Genomic DNA, 17,139 nt, shown 5'->3' on the forward strand with positions numbered 1-17,139 from the left:
TACTTGCTTTCTAGTTTCATGCGCTTTCAGGCACATTTTTGTCTCTGTATCTCACCTTCACAATGGTGTGCAACCAAACGTGTGACATTGTATGTTTAGCACTTTGAAAGGTATCATGTGAGTGAATTACAGAGGGGACATTATTTTAAACCTGCACTAAGCCTGTTTTCCCAATAGCAGTCTCTGGCGGCTTGAGTTGTAGCTACAGTTACAGCTAAACATTTTAGCTGTAAAGAATCCCTGGATGGATGTGTGTACTTTATTCTCAAGCATCTTTGTAGTTCAGCTATCTTTAAATGGGGTGCAGAAATATTGTAGGTTTGAAGCTTTTTTTTTTTGCTCTTATTTTGTCAAGCAAATTGAAAGGTTCAACGTCCAGTTGAACGTTTTGACAGGCGTAGCGACAGCTGCTACATCAAACAATATGACTAAGAGCATAGGAACCACAGGCAAGGGGGTCTGTGTGGTCTTTGACATTGGACTTCTAGCTCAGAAAGAGCACGCCATAGAACATAGCTTTTATTTTTACACGACTCTGACTCAACCCTATTTGCATCACTGACCTCACTATATATCGACGAGTTGCAAATACATACGAGGCAACACTTTTGTGTGTGTGTGTGTGTGTGTGTGTGTGTGTGTGTGTGTGTGTGTGTGTGTGTGTGTGTGTGTGTGTGTGTGTGTGTGTGTGTGTGTGTGTGTGTGTGTGTGTGTGTGTGTGTGTGTGTGTGTGTGAGAGAGCCTTCTACAGCATCTGTGTGTGTGTATTAAGTGGATAAAGAATTCCTCTATAAGTGGATAAGAGAAAATTTGGAAAAAGCAATTCAACTATTGGAATTAGATTATTGGGGATTAAAAATAAAAAGTTATTTTAAATACTAAATGGCAGGGTATCACACGTAAGGGTTTAACCTTGAATGTCAACCAAAAGCAAACTGTACAATGTGGAAGAACTGTGGGAAGAGCTCTGGGTGTGTCAGAATCATGTCATGTTTGGATTTGGATTTCCAAGCAACATTTCACACCATGCAGATTTAAGATGTGTTAATCCAAGAATAAGAAACAAATACATAAAATAACATGTTTCAATTAACTGAATATGTCTAAAATCTTTCCACTTAACCCAGAGGAAACTGCCATTGACAGTCTGTTTGAGATCACCATTGTGATATCTCTTCCAGTGAAACTACAGTACTAGCCAAAACAGACGGTTAAATCCCTAATGTGCCAAGTTTCTCTGTAGGCAATGGGCACCCCACCCTAAATACCTAAATCCTAAATATTCCTAGATCAAATGTATCTAAAATGATTTGCTGTACTCTCTCCAGTAAATAACAAACATTGCAGCAATAGTCCAAACACAACAGAGGTGTGAACATGGCACTGTAAGTGATGTCAGTGAATAAGGTGTGGATCTCATTGATATCAATGCATAAGACATCCTACGTACTTGATCAAATACAATCATAAAATGTAACAATAAATCGACTGTGGAATATCATAGATCAACTTGCCAATGATGTTACAACTAATTTCTCTCATGGCCAACATGTCATTTATTTACCCAATAAAAGCTAAAGCATATGCAACCAATCTGCATAGAATTGAGTGATCATGGTGAAATGTGTTGCATGGCATGAAATATAATGCGTGTTCCTGTCACTGTCCCCATGCAGATCCGAGTGCTTGAACTCAGCAGCCACGCATGACATCACTGTGCAATACCTCCTTTTCTCTGCGGAATCGAATAATATAGGTTAAAGCAATAACACTTAGTCAGCGTATTGTCGTCAGTCACCCACCTATGCTCTTGCCGACGGTCCTCAGACTCTCCAGCAGCTCCCCCAGGGCCATCTCCTCCGTGTTCATCCATAGGAACATCCTCCAAAGGGCCAGCGGAAGACCAGCTGTCCAGCAGCCAGCAGATGCCTTAGCGCGAAGAAGAGACAGCTTGCCTGCTTACTTGCAACCGAGTTCTAGAAGAGGGACAGTGGACTGACGTGATGGAGCTGGAGGAAGAGGCTGGGGAGCAGGGGGTGGTCTGCTAGGTACACGACCCCAGGTTGATGAGAGGAAAGCAGGCTGGGAACCTGCCGTTCCTTCTCGCTGGCTGCAGACCCTGATTGTGGGAATGTCCTACTGAGGGGAGGTGTTGCCAGGGCGATGATGGTAGGCGATGGATGGAGAGGATGCTGCGAACGAGACGAGGGGAGGAGAACTATGGCTGCCGCTGACAGGTCCTCTGAAGAGAGGGATGCGGAGCAGTAGACGGCTGGCGAGCGCGGGGGAGTGTGCGGATGGGTGGTGACGAGGGAGGAGCAAAAATCGCTGACGGCTCGCACACATTCACATGCACAATCGGCCACTGTGAATCTATGATGATGCAGACATGTGGAGAGAGACGGAAAGGGAGGGGAATTCATTAGGTAGCTATTTTTGCATCGATGCCAGTGCAGCTTTGATCCAACAGTGACCTCTAGTGTGGAGAATAGGTATGCCACATATAGCCTGTCCAGTAGATGATCACATTCCGAAATCAGGAGATAAGCATCAGAAAGTGTTTAGATGCCTGCAGCCTTTCACACATACAAGGTTATTTGTGGTTTGTTGGTACTATAGCGAGCAAAAATGCAAACTTCAATACCTTATGTTGTATTTTTAACACACAGAGTCAGAATTGTTGTTCAGATGTTCATGATGTATTTATTCAAAGACTATAATTTTCTGGGCAGGAACATCATAAAATTCACACTGTCCTTTTTTTTTTTATCAATGCCGTGTGTTCATTGCAATGTGTGATGTAATTCGTCTGTAATCTGTTCTGATACATCTGACCTTGCTTCTACACCTTTTGACTTTCACAAAGCGCTTCTTTGTTGTTGTTGCCGTTATAGTTATCTAAGGAACCCACAGGTAGGGTTCTACACATAACATAGTGACGGACAACAATGGAGGTAATTGAATAGAGTGGATGTATCAAATCAACTGGATAAGTCTTGCCAAACAGGGAGATATGATCTTTCTTGTACCGACTATCAATAACTTTCTGGAAAGAGAGGTAATGGACACTCAAATAGAGCGGAACAAGGTCAATAATGAATTGGTTCAGCTCTAACAGAAAAGGATGATAGCCGTGCCCGGCCTGAACTGTTGAATGGCTTTTTCAACAAAGCATTTAGATCTCAATGCTCATGTTTCCAATGAGTATAGTCAGAACGCAGAAAATGATGGGCCAAAAAAGGCAAAGGAAAAAATCTCAAAAACAGACATTGATTATTCTGAAAATAGCGAGGCCAACGATTAGTGTTTAACAGAAATGAAAGAGCTTGAGATGATGTTCCTTCAAGAAAAGGTGACAAATAAGGCAGAGAGTAGAAATGGAAATATTATCATGGTCAGAATGAAACTGAATGAAAATTGACTGCAACTGAATGACAATTGGCTGGTTAATGCTGCACAGTGAGTATATTACCCTGCATATTTCAATGAGATTAAAATTGTGGTTCCTTTATAAAGGACAGTTTGGATTTAAATTGCTGACTTCTTTGCGAACCAAAAGTTTATTTGGACCGTTGCTAGCATAAAAGTCCAGCGTTAAATTTAAGCATATTGTAACTTTGTTAAATGTTTCTAAACACAACATTTCCTGCTCACCCATGTCCAAAATGTTGGGTCATCTTGGTATTTCTGTGGTAATTCGGATAACACACCTTCTTGTTGTGAGCCCTTCTGCTCCAATCTCTTCAAAGGCGTCCATCTTGAATAGGCTATTGATTTGAAGCCTCGCGCGTTCAAATTCAGAGATATTGTTTGGTTAGGATTTTTTTTTTTAGAAGAAATGTGTAAACAAATGTATGGTATTATAGCCATTAAATAATAAAGAAATGTAACAGCGAGGACTAGTGAGATTACGTTATGTCAGTGAATGATTGACTTAATGCAAAATACTAATGTCGGATTGAAATGTTTTGATTATTTATACCCATGATCCCAATACATAATTTGTATAATGAATAAGCCTACGGTTTGTCCAGAGTAAACAATAACAAAAGAGAATATCAACATATTGGACACATATAGACAAGTACAGTTTTATTTACAATATAATCTAATTGGAATTAGGCAACTGTTGAACCATTACAATTTAGACAATTATATGGAGAGAACCCAAGACCTTTTTTATTCATTTTTTATTTTGCTTCCTTAGTACAGGCAGAATGACAATACAGTGATTTGCCCTCATTCGCTACAGATATGCTGACAGGAAAAAGTCAACAGATTAACATAATTTTAAAATTTTCATACAAAAAAAGTTGTCAAAACCTGTTTAGTAATACAAACAGTACTGTACTGAAGGTATGGGATGCAGTTCGCTCTACGCTGCGACTGAGAGCACAGCCATCCAACGCGCTCGTTGAGCTCAGCAGGTGACGTCACGAGCACCTGCCGCGGTTGCGCCGATGGGCTTAAAAAAGCTATTTGACATTCCAGTAAGCAGAAGAAGGCTGGTGCAATTAAAACCTATTGGACGATATCTGAAGCCTATCGAGACAGTTCATTCCTAGTCAATTTGGTCACACGTAAATTTGCTTTAGCCCACTACTACTATTCTTAGAAAAATAACCTGTGAGGACAAAGTGAACACTTATATAAACCCCAATATGTGAACATTAGGCCTTCTTTTTATATATCTAGATAACTTTTAGGGGATAAACTAATCTGTTTCATGAAACAAAGTGCGTGTAGAACTATTGAGCTATTCTCATAGGATGTATTTTGTTCTCGTTTTGGATACAAACTTGAAATACATATTCTAAATAAATAGTGTTAAAAATAGTCTTATCTCCAGGATACAGAAGTGTGCAAATTAAGTATTCACAACCGTGGCCAACATAAATAACACAAGAGGACGAACTGATTGAGGCAACAGTTACGCCTTGGACAAAACATGACAGTGTGTCGTGAGTTGGGACAATGATTAAAAAAATAACAATGAAAAATAATATCTATACAGATAGATCTATATGGTCTTTGAGTGATCTGAGTTCCACCATTGCTCCGCGGTATTAAAAATAGACCTTACAACATGGTTGTAGTGGGCTTTTGTTCTGTGACATGCCACCTCAGGGGTGTACAGTACGGTATGGCCGTAACGCCATAGTGAGGTGAAACACTGCATAACAAGCACCAATTTCCCTCTCGCTCCCTCTCTCTCTCTGGCTAACCTCTGAGGTCATAGGTTGTGTCAGGACGAGTGGAAAAACAGAAACCAACGGAAAATCGAGTCCGGACCTCTGAACCCTAGAGCAGTAGTATTTGCAGAAAGGAAACACAAACAAAATGGGAGCGGCAGACAATCTATCTAAGTACATGGTTTTGGAGCTGGCTGGATGTTTCTTGACTGCGGGGCTAACGTTGTGAGCACACACACACACACACACACACACACACACACACACACACACACACACACACACACACACATACACACATATATAGAGAGGGTTCAGAGTCAGACATACTGTCTCGCTCTCTCTACTCATTGAGACAGACAGACAAGCTTTGGCCGAAAAGGACTCTTAATGCTAGAAATGTAGAAAAGAGCGTTGTCTACAAGCTACAATCTTAGGCTGGAGGACAATATGGACACATCAGTTCCACATTCCTTCTTCTTCTTCTTCTTCTGAGAGTTGATTGTGACGCCGCTGATTCAAGCCTCCCATCCTCCTTCAATATCCAACCCTCCCACCCTTACTCCATATTATAATGGAACGTCCAGACATCATCAGTAACCGTTATGTTATTATAACAGTTATTATAACAGTGTATATAAAAAAAGGAAACAAGAAACAGAACGAGCAATTCAGTATAGAGAAAGCCCCTCCTAATACGAGGAGCTTGACATAAGCATTCTTAGGGGAACCGACATCCAACATTTGCAGCACACAGCAGCAAGCATACACATACAACCCAAGTGACAGGTTTAAGCACAATGCAACAAATGACTTCAAGTCATTCCGGATATCCACGTAGCAACTCTGTCAGCCTTGACAAAAACGGCCAAAAGGAGCTTCAATCCAGCATGCGTCCCCATGAACATTAACACACGACTGCAGAAACCCTAAATGGCCACAGGGAGGCAACATTGAGCAGTATACGTTCTCATTGTTATTGGAAAGGGGGGGGTGGGGAGATGGGGGGGCGGTGTCATGGTGATACAGTTGGTGATGAATGACGCCTGCGAGCGTGAGGCAGGGGAACAGCGAGGGGAAGAATAGATGAGCCGCATGCAACACACAGGTCCAGCAGCCCACACAGGCAGATAACGTGAGCGAACAGAGATGGGCTTAATAAGAGACGACAACAACAAAAAGCATGGACGAAAAAGAGAAAAAGGGACATCACATCGCATAGCTGAACATACGTCACTGGATGATCGGCGTACACACTCGAGTGATGCTCGACTCGCAAAAGTGGTCAACGAATAGAAGAGTAGATATTAATTCTATTGAAAATAAATGGGCCTCTTTGAGTTAAGGCAGGATGGTTAGAGAACGTGTACATCCCTCTCTTCACAGCTTGTTCCCTACTGAGCTGATGATGGGTTATGTAAGGCTTCTTTGACACCTCCAACTCTGTCTCCTTTGGCACCTAGCCTGCTGCTGTGGGGTGACTGTAAGGCAAAGGTGTGTCAACAACAACAGCACAATCATACAGTATACAGGTACCCAAAGAGACACCTGCAAACACACACTCACACACACTCTCTCTCTCTCCCACAAACACTCCCACAACGACGGGGCAGACCCCTGGATGCTGCTCCTACTTGGCCGGACCACAGACGTAAATATTTGTAATGGTCAAAAATGGTTAAAGTGAAGTAGACAGGGGATCAGGACAATCAAAAAGGAGGTAAAAGAGAAGACATGGGCATAACTGTTGACACGTTGACATGGGTGAACCACAGATATTCACTGGATGGTTCCCCCTCGGTCCTCTCGAAACAGCAGCTGCTTTCAAGTAACTTCACGTCGAACAGATAGCTGGGCGAGGAACAGGAACATACCGACAGGGGTTGGACCCAAACGGGGGTGTTGCCGGATGGTGTGAGTGTGTGAGAATGGGAGGCCAGGGCCCTCGTCTCTAAAGGGACGGCCAAGCAAACGTTGGCCAGAGAATGCACATGTTGAGCTCCGTGTGGGTAGGGACGTTCCATGCTTTTCGCCTTCCATGTGCGGGCACGGAGTGTGGCTTATGTGTTGTATTGCAGTTTTCCGGGTATATCTATTTATACTCTGGGGTGAAAATGAAAAAAAGACCTTGAAAACTCGGATCCCAAATCGGACATCTCACGAGACGTTGGTGAGAAGCTTGCGTCCGAACGCATGGACGCCATGTCTCACCGGTATATGTGTGTGTATTCGAGTGTGTGCGTCATTGTTCGTATTTTTTGCATTTACACTGAGGTCTCGGGTCCCGGGGCGTAGTAGGCGAATCCGGCCCCTGAGAGACGGAGGACGCAGGGGCCGACGGCGGAGCAGAGGTCGGGCCCCCCTCCCTTGGGCCGCTGGGCCAGGAGCAGTTTCTGAGGGAAGGGCTCAGGCATTCCCAGCGCCGACGTTTCCGGGACTCCGAGGTGGATTCGGGAGGAGTCGGCGGCGTGGCCCTTCAGTAAGCGGTAATGAGAGGGGAGCGGGGTTGAGTCTGCCGGGCCCCGGGTCAACTTCTCAGTGCCCTGCGGAGGTCCAGTGAAAGAGAGAGAGAGAGCGAGCAAGAGAGAGAGAGAGAGAGTAAGATATCGTGAACCTCTGGCTGTGACAAAAGGGAACACAAAGCAACACCAAAGAACAACAACAAAATGGTGGAAAGTGCCAGATGGCGGCGCATATAAATGGGACGAGAAGATGGGCTGGATGCACAGCGGTACGTTCAGAAGGTGTATCTACAGCCCTGGTTTCACGTAAACAGTCAACAACTAAAGTCCTACCATCTGAAAGTTACACTTGTGTTTGCTCGAGTCATGCTTATAAAAGGATTCCTCCCTACCGTTCCTTGTTCCAACGCTAGCTGGCGTCAGTGTTGAATAAGAACTACATATATTGTCCAGCGATTGATTTCGGTACCAATGCAGCTTTGTATTATATTAAAATTACCGAGGTTTGTGGCATCAGTTCTGAAGCGTAGGGACAGCGAGTAATCCTGATAAGCAGGAAAGCATGCCCTGAAATGCCATAATTTACAAGTCTGCAATGACAGCACGTGCAATGAAAGCACCACCTGGTATGTTCAGACAAGCCTGTATTGAAAGCCCCTTTACACAGCAGTTAATAGAGTGCACTGTGCAGTAATACTAATACTATAAAAGTATTATTTTTTAATACTATAAAAAATATATTTTTAAGCATTGGTACCAAAAGTGTTGAGCAAATGCATTGCAAACACATTCTTCTATATTTTCTAGAGCACATTAAATAAAGTGTTTTTTCCTTAAAATCCAGATTTTCAGTTTTCAAGATCTCACGTTTTGGCTGGTTTTCGAGGGGCTCAGAAAGTTAGACTTCTGCATGCCACATGCAATAACAAGCAACGCAATTCCCCCAGAGTCGGGGTCCACAGCCCAGAAGCCAGACATGTCGGGGTACAGCCAGATGAGGCTCGCCCCCATTCTTCTTCTTCACCTCAACGGCCCGGGTCCCAGCATGCCAGCCGGACCCCATGCAGAGCAGACTGGAAGCGACGCTACGACCCCTCCCCCCTCAACCCCATTTCCCTGAGGGCTGTTACCATGGTGACCCTATCCTGCCTGGGGGCGGGGGGGGGGGGGGGGGCAAAGTAGAAGAGAGGCGGGGCGCAGCTCTACCACCACCACCACCACCACCTCCCTCCCTGCCTCTCTCTGCATGGCAGGGCGGGAGCCTCTCTCCGCCTGCGGGATCAGGGATCAACGCAGACCTCCGGGGCCTCCCACAGCCTTACCTTCAGTGGATCATAGTAAGCAAGATGTCCTGGTTCTCTGCCTGGAGGAGGCTTTACCACTGTGATAGGCAACAGTGAACACACAGGGAGGTGAAAAGTGTTCAGAGCACAACCCTACAATGATTCCGATTTGTAGCATCATTTTATTCCAAAGGGCATGTCTTGTTTATCTAAGACTGTCTACCACTATACTGATGACGAGAAAAAAACTATACAGTTGACTTTATATTCTCGAATAAAGCTTGGGAATCCACAGCTACAAGCAATCAAAAGAACAAATTTCATATTATTGACCTGTATATTCCAGGAATGAAACGCTTCCTTCAATACTCTTTTGTGGCACAGAACCTGGTGCACCAACTAACATGTGATACAACAATGATGACAACAACATGCAAAAATATGATTATGCAAAAAATAGACCTGTATGAATGCATGCTGAATAAGGTTAGTGGTGACAGACACCAGCAACAATGCTGTTGGTAGCACTATACCGGGGGTTAGCATGACATCGCGGAAGACAGCGAGGTGACGCAAGGGGGTGAGGTGTTACCCGGTTGACCTCATCGACACAAGACACCATGCATAAAGAAGGACACAAAACACAACTCATGTGAGATTTATCACCTCCTCCTCCTCCTCCGCCTCCTCCTCTCTTTTGTCTTTGTGGGCAAATCAGAAACTCATTCTGCTTGAGGACTGAGAAAGCATGAAGATGCTGGAGGGCTCCACGGTAAGGCACGGGCGATTCGACTGCCATTGCAAACCCCGAGCGCACACACACATATCAAGACACACACACACACAAACACGGACACACACAGAAGACACACACACACACCAAGACACACACACACACACAAACACACACAGACAGGACACACACACACCGAGTGTAGAAGGTGGCACAACAAAGGATGAGGAGGGGTGCAGTTGGCAGAGAGATGAAAGGCAAAAGACAGATGGTCGCCATCATGAGGAGGAGAAGAGAGCAAAGGTGGTGGGGGTGGAGGGAGAAAGTGAGGATCCATTCAGGTGCAGCAGTGGGGGAGAGGGAGAGAGAGAGGGAGAAAGTGAGAAAGAACAGCAGGAAAAACATCTGTCAGACCTTACAGTTTTCCCCACCTTCGTCACAGGAAGCAGATTATAGAAAGCTAAATATGGACACAGGAAGTGACAATAGAAAGGAAGTGACCCAGGATCTAAACAGTTAGTCATTGCATCATATGAGCACATATTGTTATTGAAGACGGTAAAAACTATGTTAAAAATGTTACACATTCAGTCGAAAGTTGCGTCAATGTTACAACTTATAGTCAGCAAACCACAAATAAAAACGAGAAACACTGATAAGCTTCTTTACTGTGTTAAGACCTGTTGGTTAATGGCTGCGGCAAAGTGACAAAACAAAACGGTCTTTGTGCATTATTTCTCTTAGGAGATTATATTTTAGTCGGGGTTGCAGCCTCCATGCGTGTGTATCTGTATGTGTGTGAGTGTGTGCAGTCTTACCTGTGCGCGTTCGGTGGGCGTGGGACACATGGCTCGGCACAGCACCTTCTTGATGATGTCTGGCAGCAGGCTGATGGTGATGAGCAGGATGATGCTGAGCCAGGCGGGGCCGCTGGACAGCATCTGCATGAACACGTAGTACATCCTCTGGTAGTTGAGGAAGGGCCTGCAGGAGGACGGGGACGGACGGTTAAAGTAGAGCAGCATGGTGTGAGTGGGGGTCCATTCATCATTCTAACGGCTGTCGCCGACGCAGAAGCACTGAAGCTGACGCTCAACATCGTTACATGTCAATCCAACCATGGGATGGCGTGTTTGAGCATGAATTAATATGAAGCCATTCATTCACGAATTAATCAGAGGCGGTGTGTGTGTGTGTGTGTGTGTGTGTGTGTGTGTGTGTGTGTGTGTGTGTGTGTGTGTGTGTGTGTGTGTGTGTGTGTAAGTGTGTGTAAGTGTGTGTAAGTGTGTGTGTGTGTGTGGCCTACCAAATGATGCCCCCCCATAGCAGCGAGAAGATCACGTAGAAGAGCAGCGACCCCCAGATGACAAAGTGATTGATCCATGTCCAGTGGTGCGTGTCCAAGGCAAGCTGTAACACAAAGGATACATAGAGTAAACACTTGCGCTGCCCCATCACCCCCGTCACCCCCCCCCCCCACCTGTCAACGGACTCGGTGACTGTGGCTCCGGGCTTCACAGCCTCGCAAACTGAGCAGCCGGTGTAGTCAACGAATTATGTCAGACACATGTTAGTGTGTTTTGCCTTGGAGCTTCTGTGTGCATGCAAAAGGACTCTGCACGCATATACACACACACGCATAAATAAACCAGACTCACTCACGCAAAAGATTTGTGGGTTGTGCAAGCCAGGTTTGAGGATGTTGCGCACACACACACACACACACACACACACACACACACACACACACACACACACACACACACACACACACACACACACACACACACACACACACACACACACACACACACACACACACACACCTTTATTGTCACGGTGAAGACCAGCACAGTGAAGACGAGGGTGCCGAAGGTCCAGTTGCCAAACATCTGCATGGAGTACAAAGTAGAACAGATGGTCAGTGCTCGGCACGCACGGGCAAACACACGCACGGGAAAACACACACACGGGCAAACACACACACGGGCAAACATTCGCACAGGCACTCGAACGCACACCTCCATCTGTGAATGGCAAACCGCCTCCACTGCATTTAAACTACAACCTCCGAGTACAAGAGGAGGTCATCACTTCGCACCACCTGCACGCAGCCCACAACTAATTTTCCCTTGTTTCACTTTGAAAATGCTTTTTTCTTTTTTTATAAAAGATGCATATATTTCCTGCGCATGGTGGGATATATATTTTTTTTTATATTGATTTTTTTTCTCAAAACAGGCAATCAGGGATGAACATGTGGAATGAATTAATAGCGGGCATAGATACAGGACAGACAGATAGGTAGACAGATTGATAAATGGATAGAAAGTGCACACAAGGGGAGAAACGGGGGAATATAATTAACAGCAAGCTACTGGCCGTCGATGCCTGAGCCTTCGTCTGTGTCAGACTCGGTCCATGAAGAATATTGATAGTTTAGGATAAGAGACACGGGAGAAGATACACTGCACTGGCAATGACAGACGGCTACTGACAAACCGCAGAATTCCAATGGTTGGATTCGTCAATGTCACGTGTGTGACCGAGCAAAAATGCCAATGACTACTGGCGGTTGATTAACTGTCAGACCCCACACTCGTTCTCTCTCCCTGTGGTCTCCCATGTCCATCCATTGTGTTCTGCATGTTTCATTGTCACAACCAATGGCAGGTAGACATGTCATTCTACCTGCCACAGTTGCAGATGGTAAAAGCATGAATAATATAAGACCTTGCAGTACGTCATGCCACAAATACAGGCAGACAGAAACACGCGCACGCTCACACACACACACACACACACACACACACACACACACACACACACACACACACAGACACACGCGCAGACAAAACTCGTGAACACTCGCACACAGACACACACACACACACAAACTCGCAGACACGCTCGCAAACATACACTATGACACCCACACTCAGAGGCAGACAAACACAAACACGACATAACACACACAAAAAACTGATGTCAAACTTAAGGTCTACGCTGCTACAACGGCACAGAGGCAGTGTGGGGATGTGGACGGCGTGGGGTTAGCACTAGCATATATAGGTATAGCAGTGTGTTAGTGGAGTGGGGAGGACTGTGCAGTCTCAGAAGGTTTGAAGGGAAAAGGTTCGGTGAACAATGGATCGCTGGAGAAGGCACTACACAGTCTAGGACACTACACACCGGGATGACAGTGCATGGCAGTGAGGTTGACTTGGAGTGAGGAATTGTTTCGATGGTTTTGGGGGGGAGTGGGGGAGGGGGGGTGAGATGGTCGAGCGTAAGGGATTGAAAAGGGGATGACAGGAACTCAAAGAGCGTGAAAGGAGAAAAGAGAGAAAAAGAGGGAGCTGGGAGGGGGAGGAAGAGAGAGAGTCTTACCATCTGTGTGTTGGTGGTCATGAGCTGAGGAAGACAAGAGAAGCAAAACAAAGAGAGAGAAAGCATAGGGGAGAGAGGGAGAGAAAGCATAGGGGAGAGAGAGAGAAAGCATTGGGGAAAGAGAGAAAGCATAGGGGAGAGAGAGAGAGAGAGAGAGCATAGGGGAGAGAGAGAGAAAGCATAGGGGAAAGAGAGAGAGCATAGGGGAGAGAGAGAGAGAGAGCATAGGGGAGAGAGAGAGAAAGCATAGGGGAGAGAGAGAGAGAGAGCATAGGGGAGAGAGAGAGAAAGCATAGGGGAGAGAGAGAGCATAGGGGAGAGAGAGAGAGAGAGAGAGCATAGGGGAGAGAGAGAGAGAGAGAAAGCATAGGGGAGAGAGTGAGAGAGAAAGGAGGAAGAAAGAGGGAGAAGGGGGGGGGGGGGAAGAGAAAAAGATTCAGGACAACGGGTAAATAAAATGAACTTCAGGATGTATCAACTTAAAAAAAAAAGACCAAACGGCAATCAAAATCAGCTGGTGTGACCACAAGAAAGTAACGATACGGAAGAAAGAAAAGATGCTACTGCATTGTCAAAATGAATGGAAGTCCAATGTGGATCTTTTTACAGAGAGCCCCTCCACAAGGGAATTAAAACAAAACCAGAATGTCCTTGTGGCACATAATGAAGACAACGTGACCACAAAGTGGTCTCAATACACCTCACGCCACCCTCATGAGAAGATCCAATGGAGATGGATGAGTGTCTTGATCTGTCAGTTTGTGTTAACCACCCTCTCACAACATCCCTGGGGGAGGGGGGTGGGAGGGGGGGGGGGGGGGGTTCCTCAAACACACCACAGCCCACCCAACCACATAACTGTTCTCCAGGGGACAGCCCTAGCCCCCGAACTAAGGACACGATAGGTGCTGCTGGTGATAACAGGCTCACCTGGCCGTTGCTGGTGAAGGTGGTGTTGTCGAACAGGAAGTAGGCACCGAAGAAGAAGACGACGGCGTCGAACACGCCGAGGCAGGTCCAGTACAGGAAGACTGGCCATCGCAGGAGAGAGTTCTTCGTGATGTCCCTGAGAGAGAACGGAACAGAAGGTTTGGAATTGCAATCAACAGCCAAGTATAACAATTGGCAGCATACGTCAAAAAATATTATTTTATTTTGTCAGGCCGAGACCGAAGAAAACCATTGAAGGCCGGCTTGTTACTCAACGCGGTGTCGGTTTGGTCACTGAACCTACCGTATTAGTTGAGAACCAGAATCAAAATCATGAACTCAATGCAATCATCTGCAGAAGGTTGGACTAGTTACAAATTCTTGGACGTGCAAAAAGTGCCGAAAAATGAACTTGGAGAGGTCAGCATTTCTTTACATCGTTGAACTGATTTTGGTCATAAAGTGTACTGATGGCTAAAGCTGTGAAACTTGTAACAAGAACAATCAAAACCCGCTACTATGATCTCCTCCGGACGCACTTGTACAAAGACGGGTCCCTCCTGAGCGTATCCATGGAGACGTGTTGCTCCACGAGGCTGTAGAGGAGGATGGGTAGCGAGGTGAAGCTGATGTTGTACAGTGTTAGGTACGCCGTGTCGTACAGAGGCTGAAGAGGGACAAACAAGACGAGGATCAAAAAGTCAGAATCTCCAAATTCATATTTCTAAATAATTGTCATAAGAAAATAAAGCAGCCCCACACACACACACACACACACACACACACACACACACACACACACACACACACACACACACACACACACACACACACACACACTGAGCCCATGGTTGCATCAGCACTCAGATTAGTTACCTGCTGGGAGAAGCCACAGAAGAACTGGAAGAGGAACTGGGGGAAGATGAAGCATACGTTCTGCGGAGGAAACACAGCGAGGCAGAGAGCCGGTGAGCTTTGTAGACTCAGAAAGGTCCAAAGATCTCCTCCATCTACACATGTGTGTTAACGTCGCGAATGGAGCTCGAATGGCTCAGCGAGTGGGCTGCAGAAAGCGCAGGCCGGCCAGGAATAGGGAAGAGTGAATCATTTGGCAGGGTTTTAGCTGGTCGCCTCCCACACGGAAGCTACTCAGTCCTGTTTCAGAAACGTTGCGGCGTGGGATTGACCCGATCCACTAATCTACGGGAACGCATTAAACTCCTGAAAACCCGGGCGCGGCTGGAAGTCAGTATCTCGCTGGGAAAACTACGGCAGAGTGAGTTTTCCCAGCGGGGAAACCCTCGGTTGGAATACCTTGTAGAAGAAGTACTGCACCAGCTCGGCGATGCGGATGTAGTAATAGTGGCCGTGCACCAGCAGCATCTTCTTCAGGTGCTTGAACTTGGGGATGGCGTAGTCGCTGTTCCTCGCCGCCTGCCGTCCCTCTTTACCCATGATGCCTAGGGAGGGGATCAGGACCATTAAACGATTATGACTAAGGTTACGGTGATGTGGTTGTGATAGCATCGAGGCATGCCATCGCAACATAAATACTGCCGTTTTGACCCTTTTCACCCAATCAATACACAGCCAATGCAGGGGCCTCAGCATCCAGCCTAGACTGAGGCCCATGAACTGTGGAGTAGTCCCGGTCTACCACAACGCAATTTTCGTTCTCTTACCTCCGATGGGCTGTGTACGACAGGTAACAGTCCATGGAGTGAGAAGAATAGGACCATGAGAAGAACATCAACAACAAAGACAAGGAGAATATCTTTGATAGAAAAAAATCAAAAGCGACATCCAAAATATGTTGCGGGAAGAAACACATCCCTCAGGAGTCTCTCGCTCGCCAGATGAACACATTTAACTGAAACGGATATCACGCTGTCATGGCGGGGTTTCTTGCCCACAACGATCCAGGCATTCCATTGGGATGAAGAACGAGTTTCCATGCCGCCAGGAACACGCTTGACAGGTGCTCACCTATGCCCACGTGGGCTTCCAGGATCATGCTGACATCGTTGGCTCCGTCGCCGATGGCCAGGGTTATGGGATGCTCTTTGGAAGCCTTGATTAGCTTCACAATCTACAGAGAGAAAAAGATATAAAACACATCCACCTCAATACGCGGGCAAAGACGATCGCTGGTGAAACACGGCAGCTTTTCATTCTCCTCCCTTAACCTTCCCTTGGTTCTTTTTTTTTTATCGAGGGTGAAGCTGCAACCACTTTGTGATGACGCAGTGGATTTGTGCTCACCTGTGCTTTCTGCAGGGGGGCCATGCGACAGCACAGCACGGCGCTGCAGTTGCGGGAGACCTCCAGGAAGACCTCCCGGTAGTTACCCTCCGGGCCGGACTTCAGGACGGCCGTCAGAGTGGCCCCGTCGATGATGAGGCCGTAGTCGAGGCAGTCCACCGACAACCTGCACACACGGCGCGTCCACACACACACACACACACACACACACACACACACACACACACACACACACACACACACACAGCTAATGTCATTAGATAGCTCCGATCTATATCTATTTAGAAAAGGTTTCCTAACTAAATGGTGTAAAGATATCACATTGTGTAAAACTTGTATTGGAATCCCAATATGTAGAATAGATGATCTGCATTCAATTACAACGCGATGCAAATGCAAATGTTGGGTTTATTCTGTAAACTTAAAATAGTAACCTTCACTCGAGTAAACGACTCGGACACACACACAAACCACGTGCACACCATATTGAAATGTCCGGTCACATCAACATTGCAATGTCATAAATCATTACGTAACATGCAACACCTGCACAGGAGCCACAGAAATATGTTATTGTGCGCTTTACAGCGGGTTCCAGTTCACACACACACACACACACACACACACACACACACACACACACACACACACACACACACACACACACACACACACACACACACACACACACACACACACACACACACACACACGACCTCCACCCACCCCGACATGGAGCGCGGGCGCAGCACGGTGCGGCTCAGCTCGAACATGACGTCGTGCAGGCTCTGCTCCTCCGTGCGCTTCTTGGTGAGCTCCAGGATCTGCGTGCTGCGACGGAACAGCTTGCTGGCGTAGCACGTGGCCGCCGCCGTCTCCATCTTGTC

At 46.3% G+C, this 17,139-nt stretch overlaps 2 protein-coding genes across 2 annotated transcripts in view; both read right to left on the minus strand.

Moving 5' to 3' along the window:
- mcf2lb (mcf.2 cell line derived transforming sequence-like b) overlaps nucleotides 1-3,762 on the minus strand; it is a 40,139-nt gene extending 36,377 nt beyond the window's left edge. Inside the window, exons 1-2 of the mRNA XM_060040623.1 lie at nucleotides 3,655-3,762; nucleotides 1,803-2,373 (exon numbers count right to left, since the gene is read on the minus strand). Coding sequence (XP_059896606.1) covers nucleotides 1,803-1,881 — 79 coding nt within the window. The 5' untranslated portion in view covers nucleotides 1,882-2,373; nucleotides 3,655-3,762. The remainder of the gene's footprint in view (nucleotides 1-1,802; nucleotides 2,374-3,654) is intronic.
- Nucleotides 3,763-4,077: 315 nt separating this feature from the next.
- LOC132449042 (phospholipid-transporting ATPase IH-like) lies at nucleotides 4,078-17,133 on the minus strand. The gene is made up of 12 exons (XM_060040624.1): nucleotides 16,979-17,133; nucleotides 16,253-16,418; nucleotides 15,977-16,079; nucleotides 15,305-15,450; nucleotides 14,867-14,926; nucleotides 14,530-14,657; nucleotides 13,991-14,126; nucleotides 13,061-13,084; nucleotides 11,497-11,562; nucleotides 10,977-11,080; nucleotides 10,489-10,654; nucleotides 4,078-7,735 (listed from the first exon to the last, which is right to left on the minus strand). Exons 1-12 carry the CDS (start codon nucleotides 17,131-17,133, stop codon nucleotides 7,457-7,459), a joined length of 1,533 nt encoding a protein of 510 aa, XP_059896607.1. The 3' UTR covers nucleotides 4,078-7,456.
- Nucleotides 17,134-17,139: the final 6 nt, after the last annotated feature.

Source organism: Gadus macrocephalus, chromosome 20, assembly GCF_031168955.1.
Source record: "Gadus macrocephalus chromosome 20, ASM3116895v1".
Classification (NCBI taxonomy): Eukaryota; Metazoa; Chordata; class Actinopteri; order Gadiformes; family Gadidae; genus Gadus; species Gadus macrocephalus.

What these genes read in the sequence shown, in the direction of transcription:
- LOC132449042 (XM_060040624.1), bottom strand. Translation starts at nt 17,133, where the DNA reads ATGGAGACGGCGGCGGCCACGTGCTACGCCAGCAAGCTGTTCCGTCGC. An exon ending in CCTTCACCAGCAACGGCCAG is followed by an intron (nt 13,085 to 13,990) that starts GTGAGCCTGTTA and finishes TGTCTTCCTCAG; the next exon opens with CTCATGACCACCAACACACA. An exon ending in TCTTCACCGTGACAATAAAG is followed by an intron (nt 11,081 to 11,496) that starts GTGTGTGTGTGT and finishes TTTGTGTTACAG; the next exon opens with CTTGCCTTGGACACGCACCA.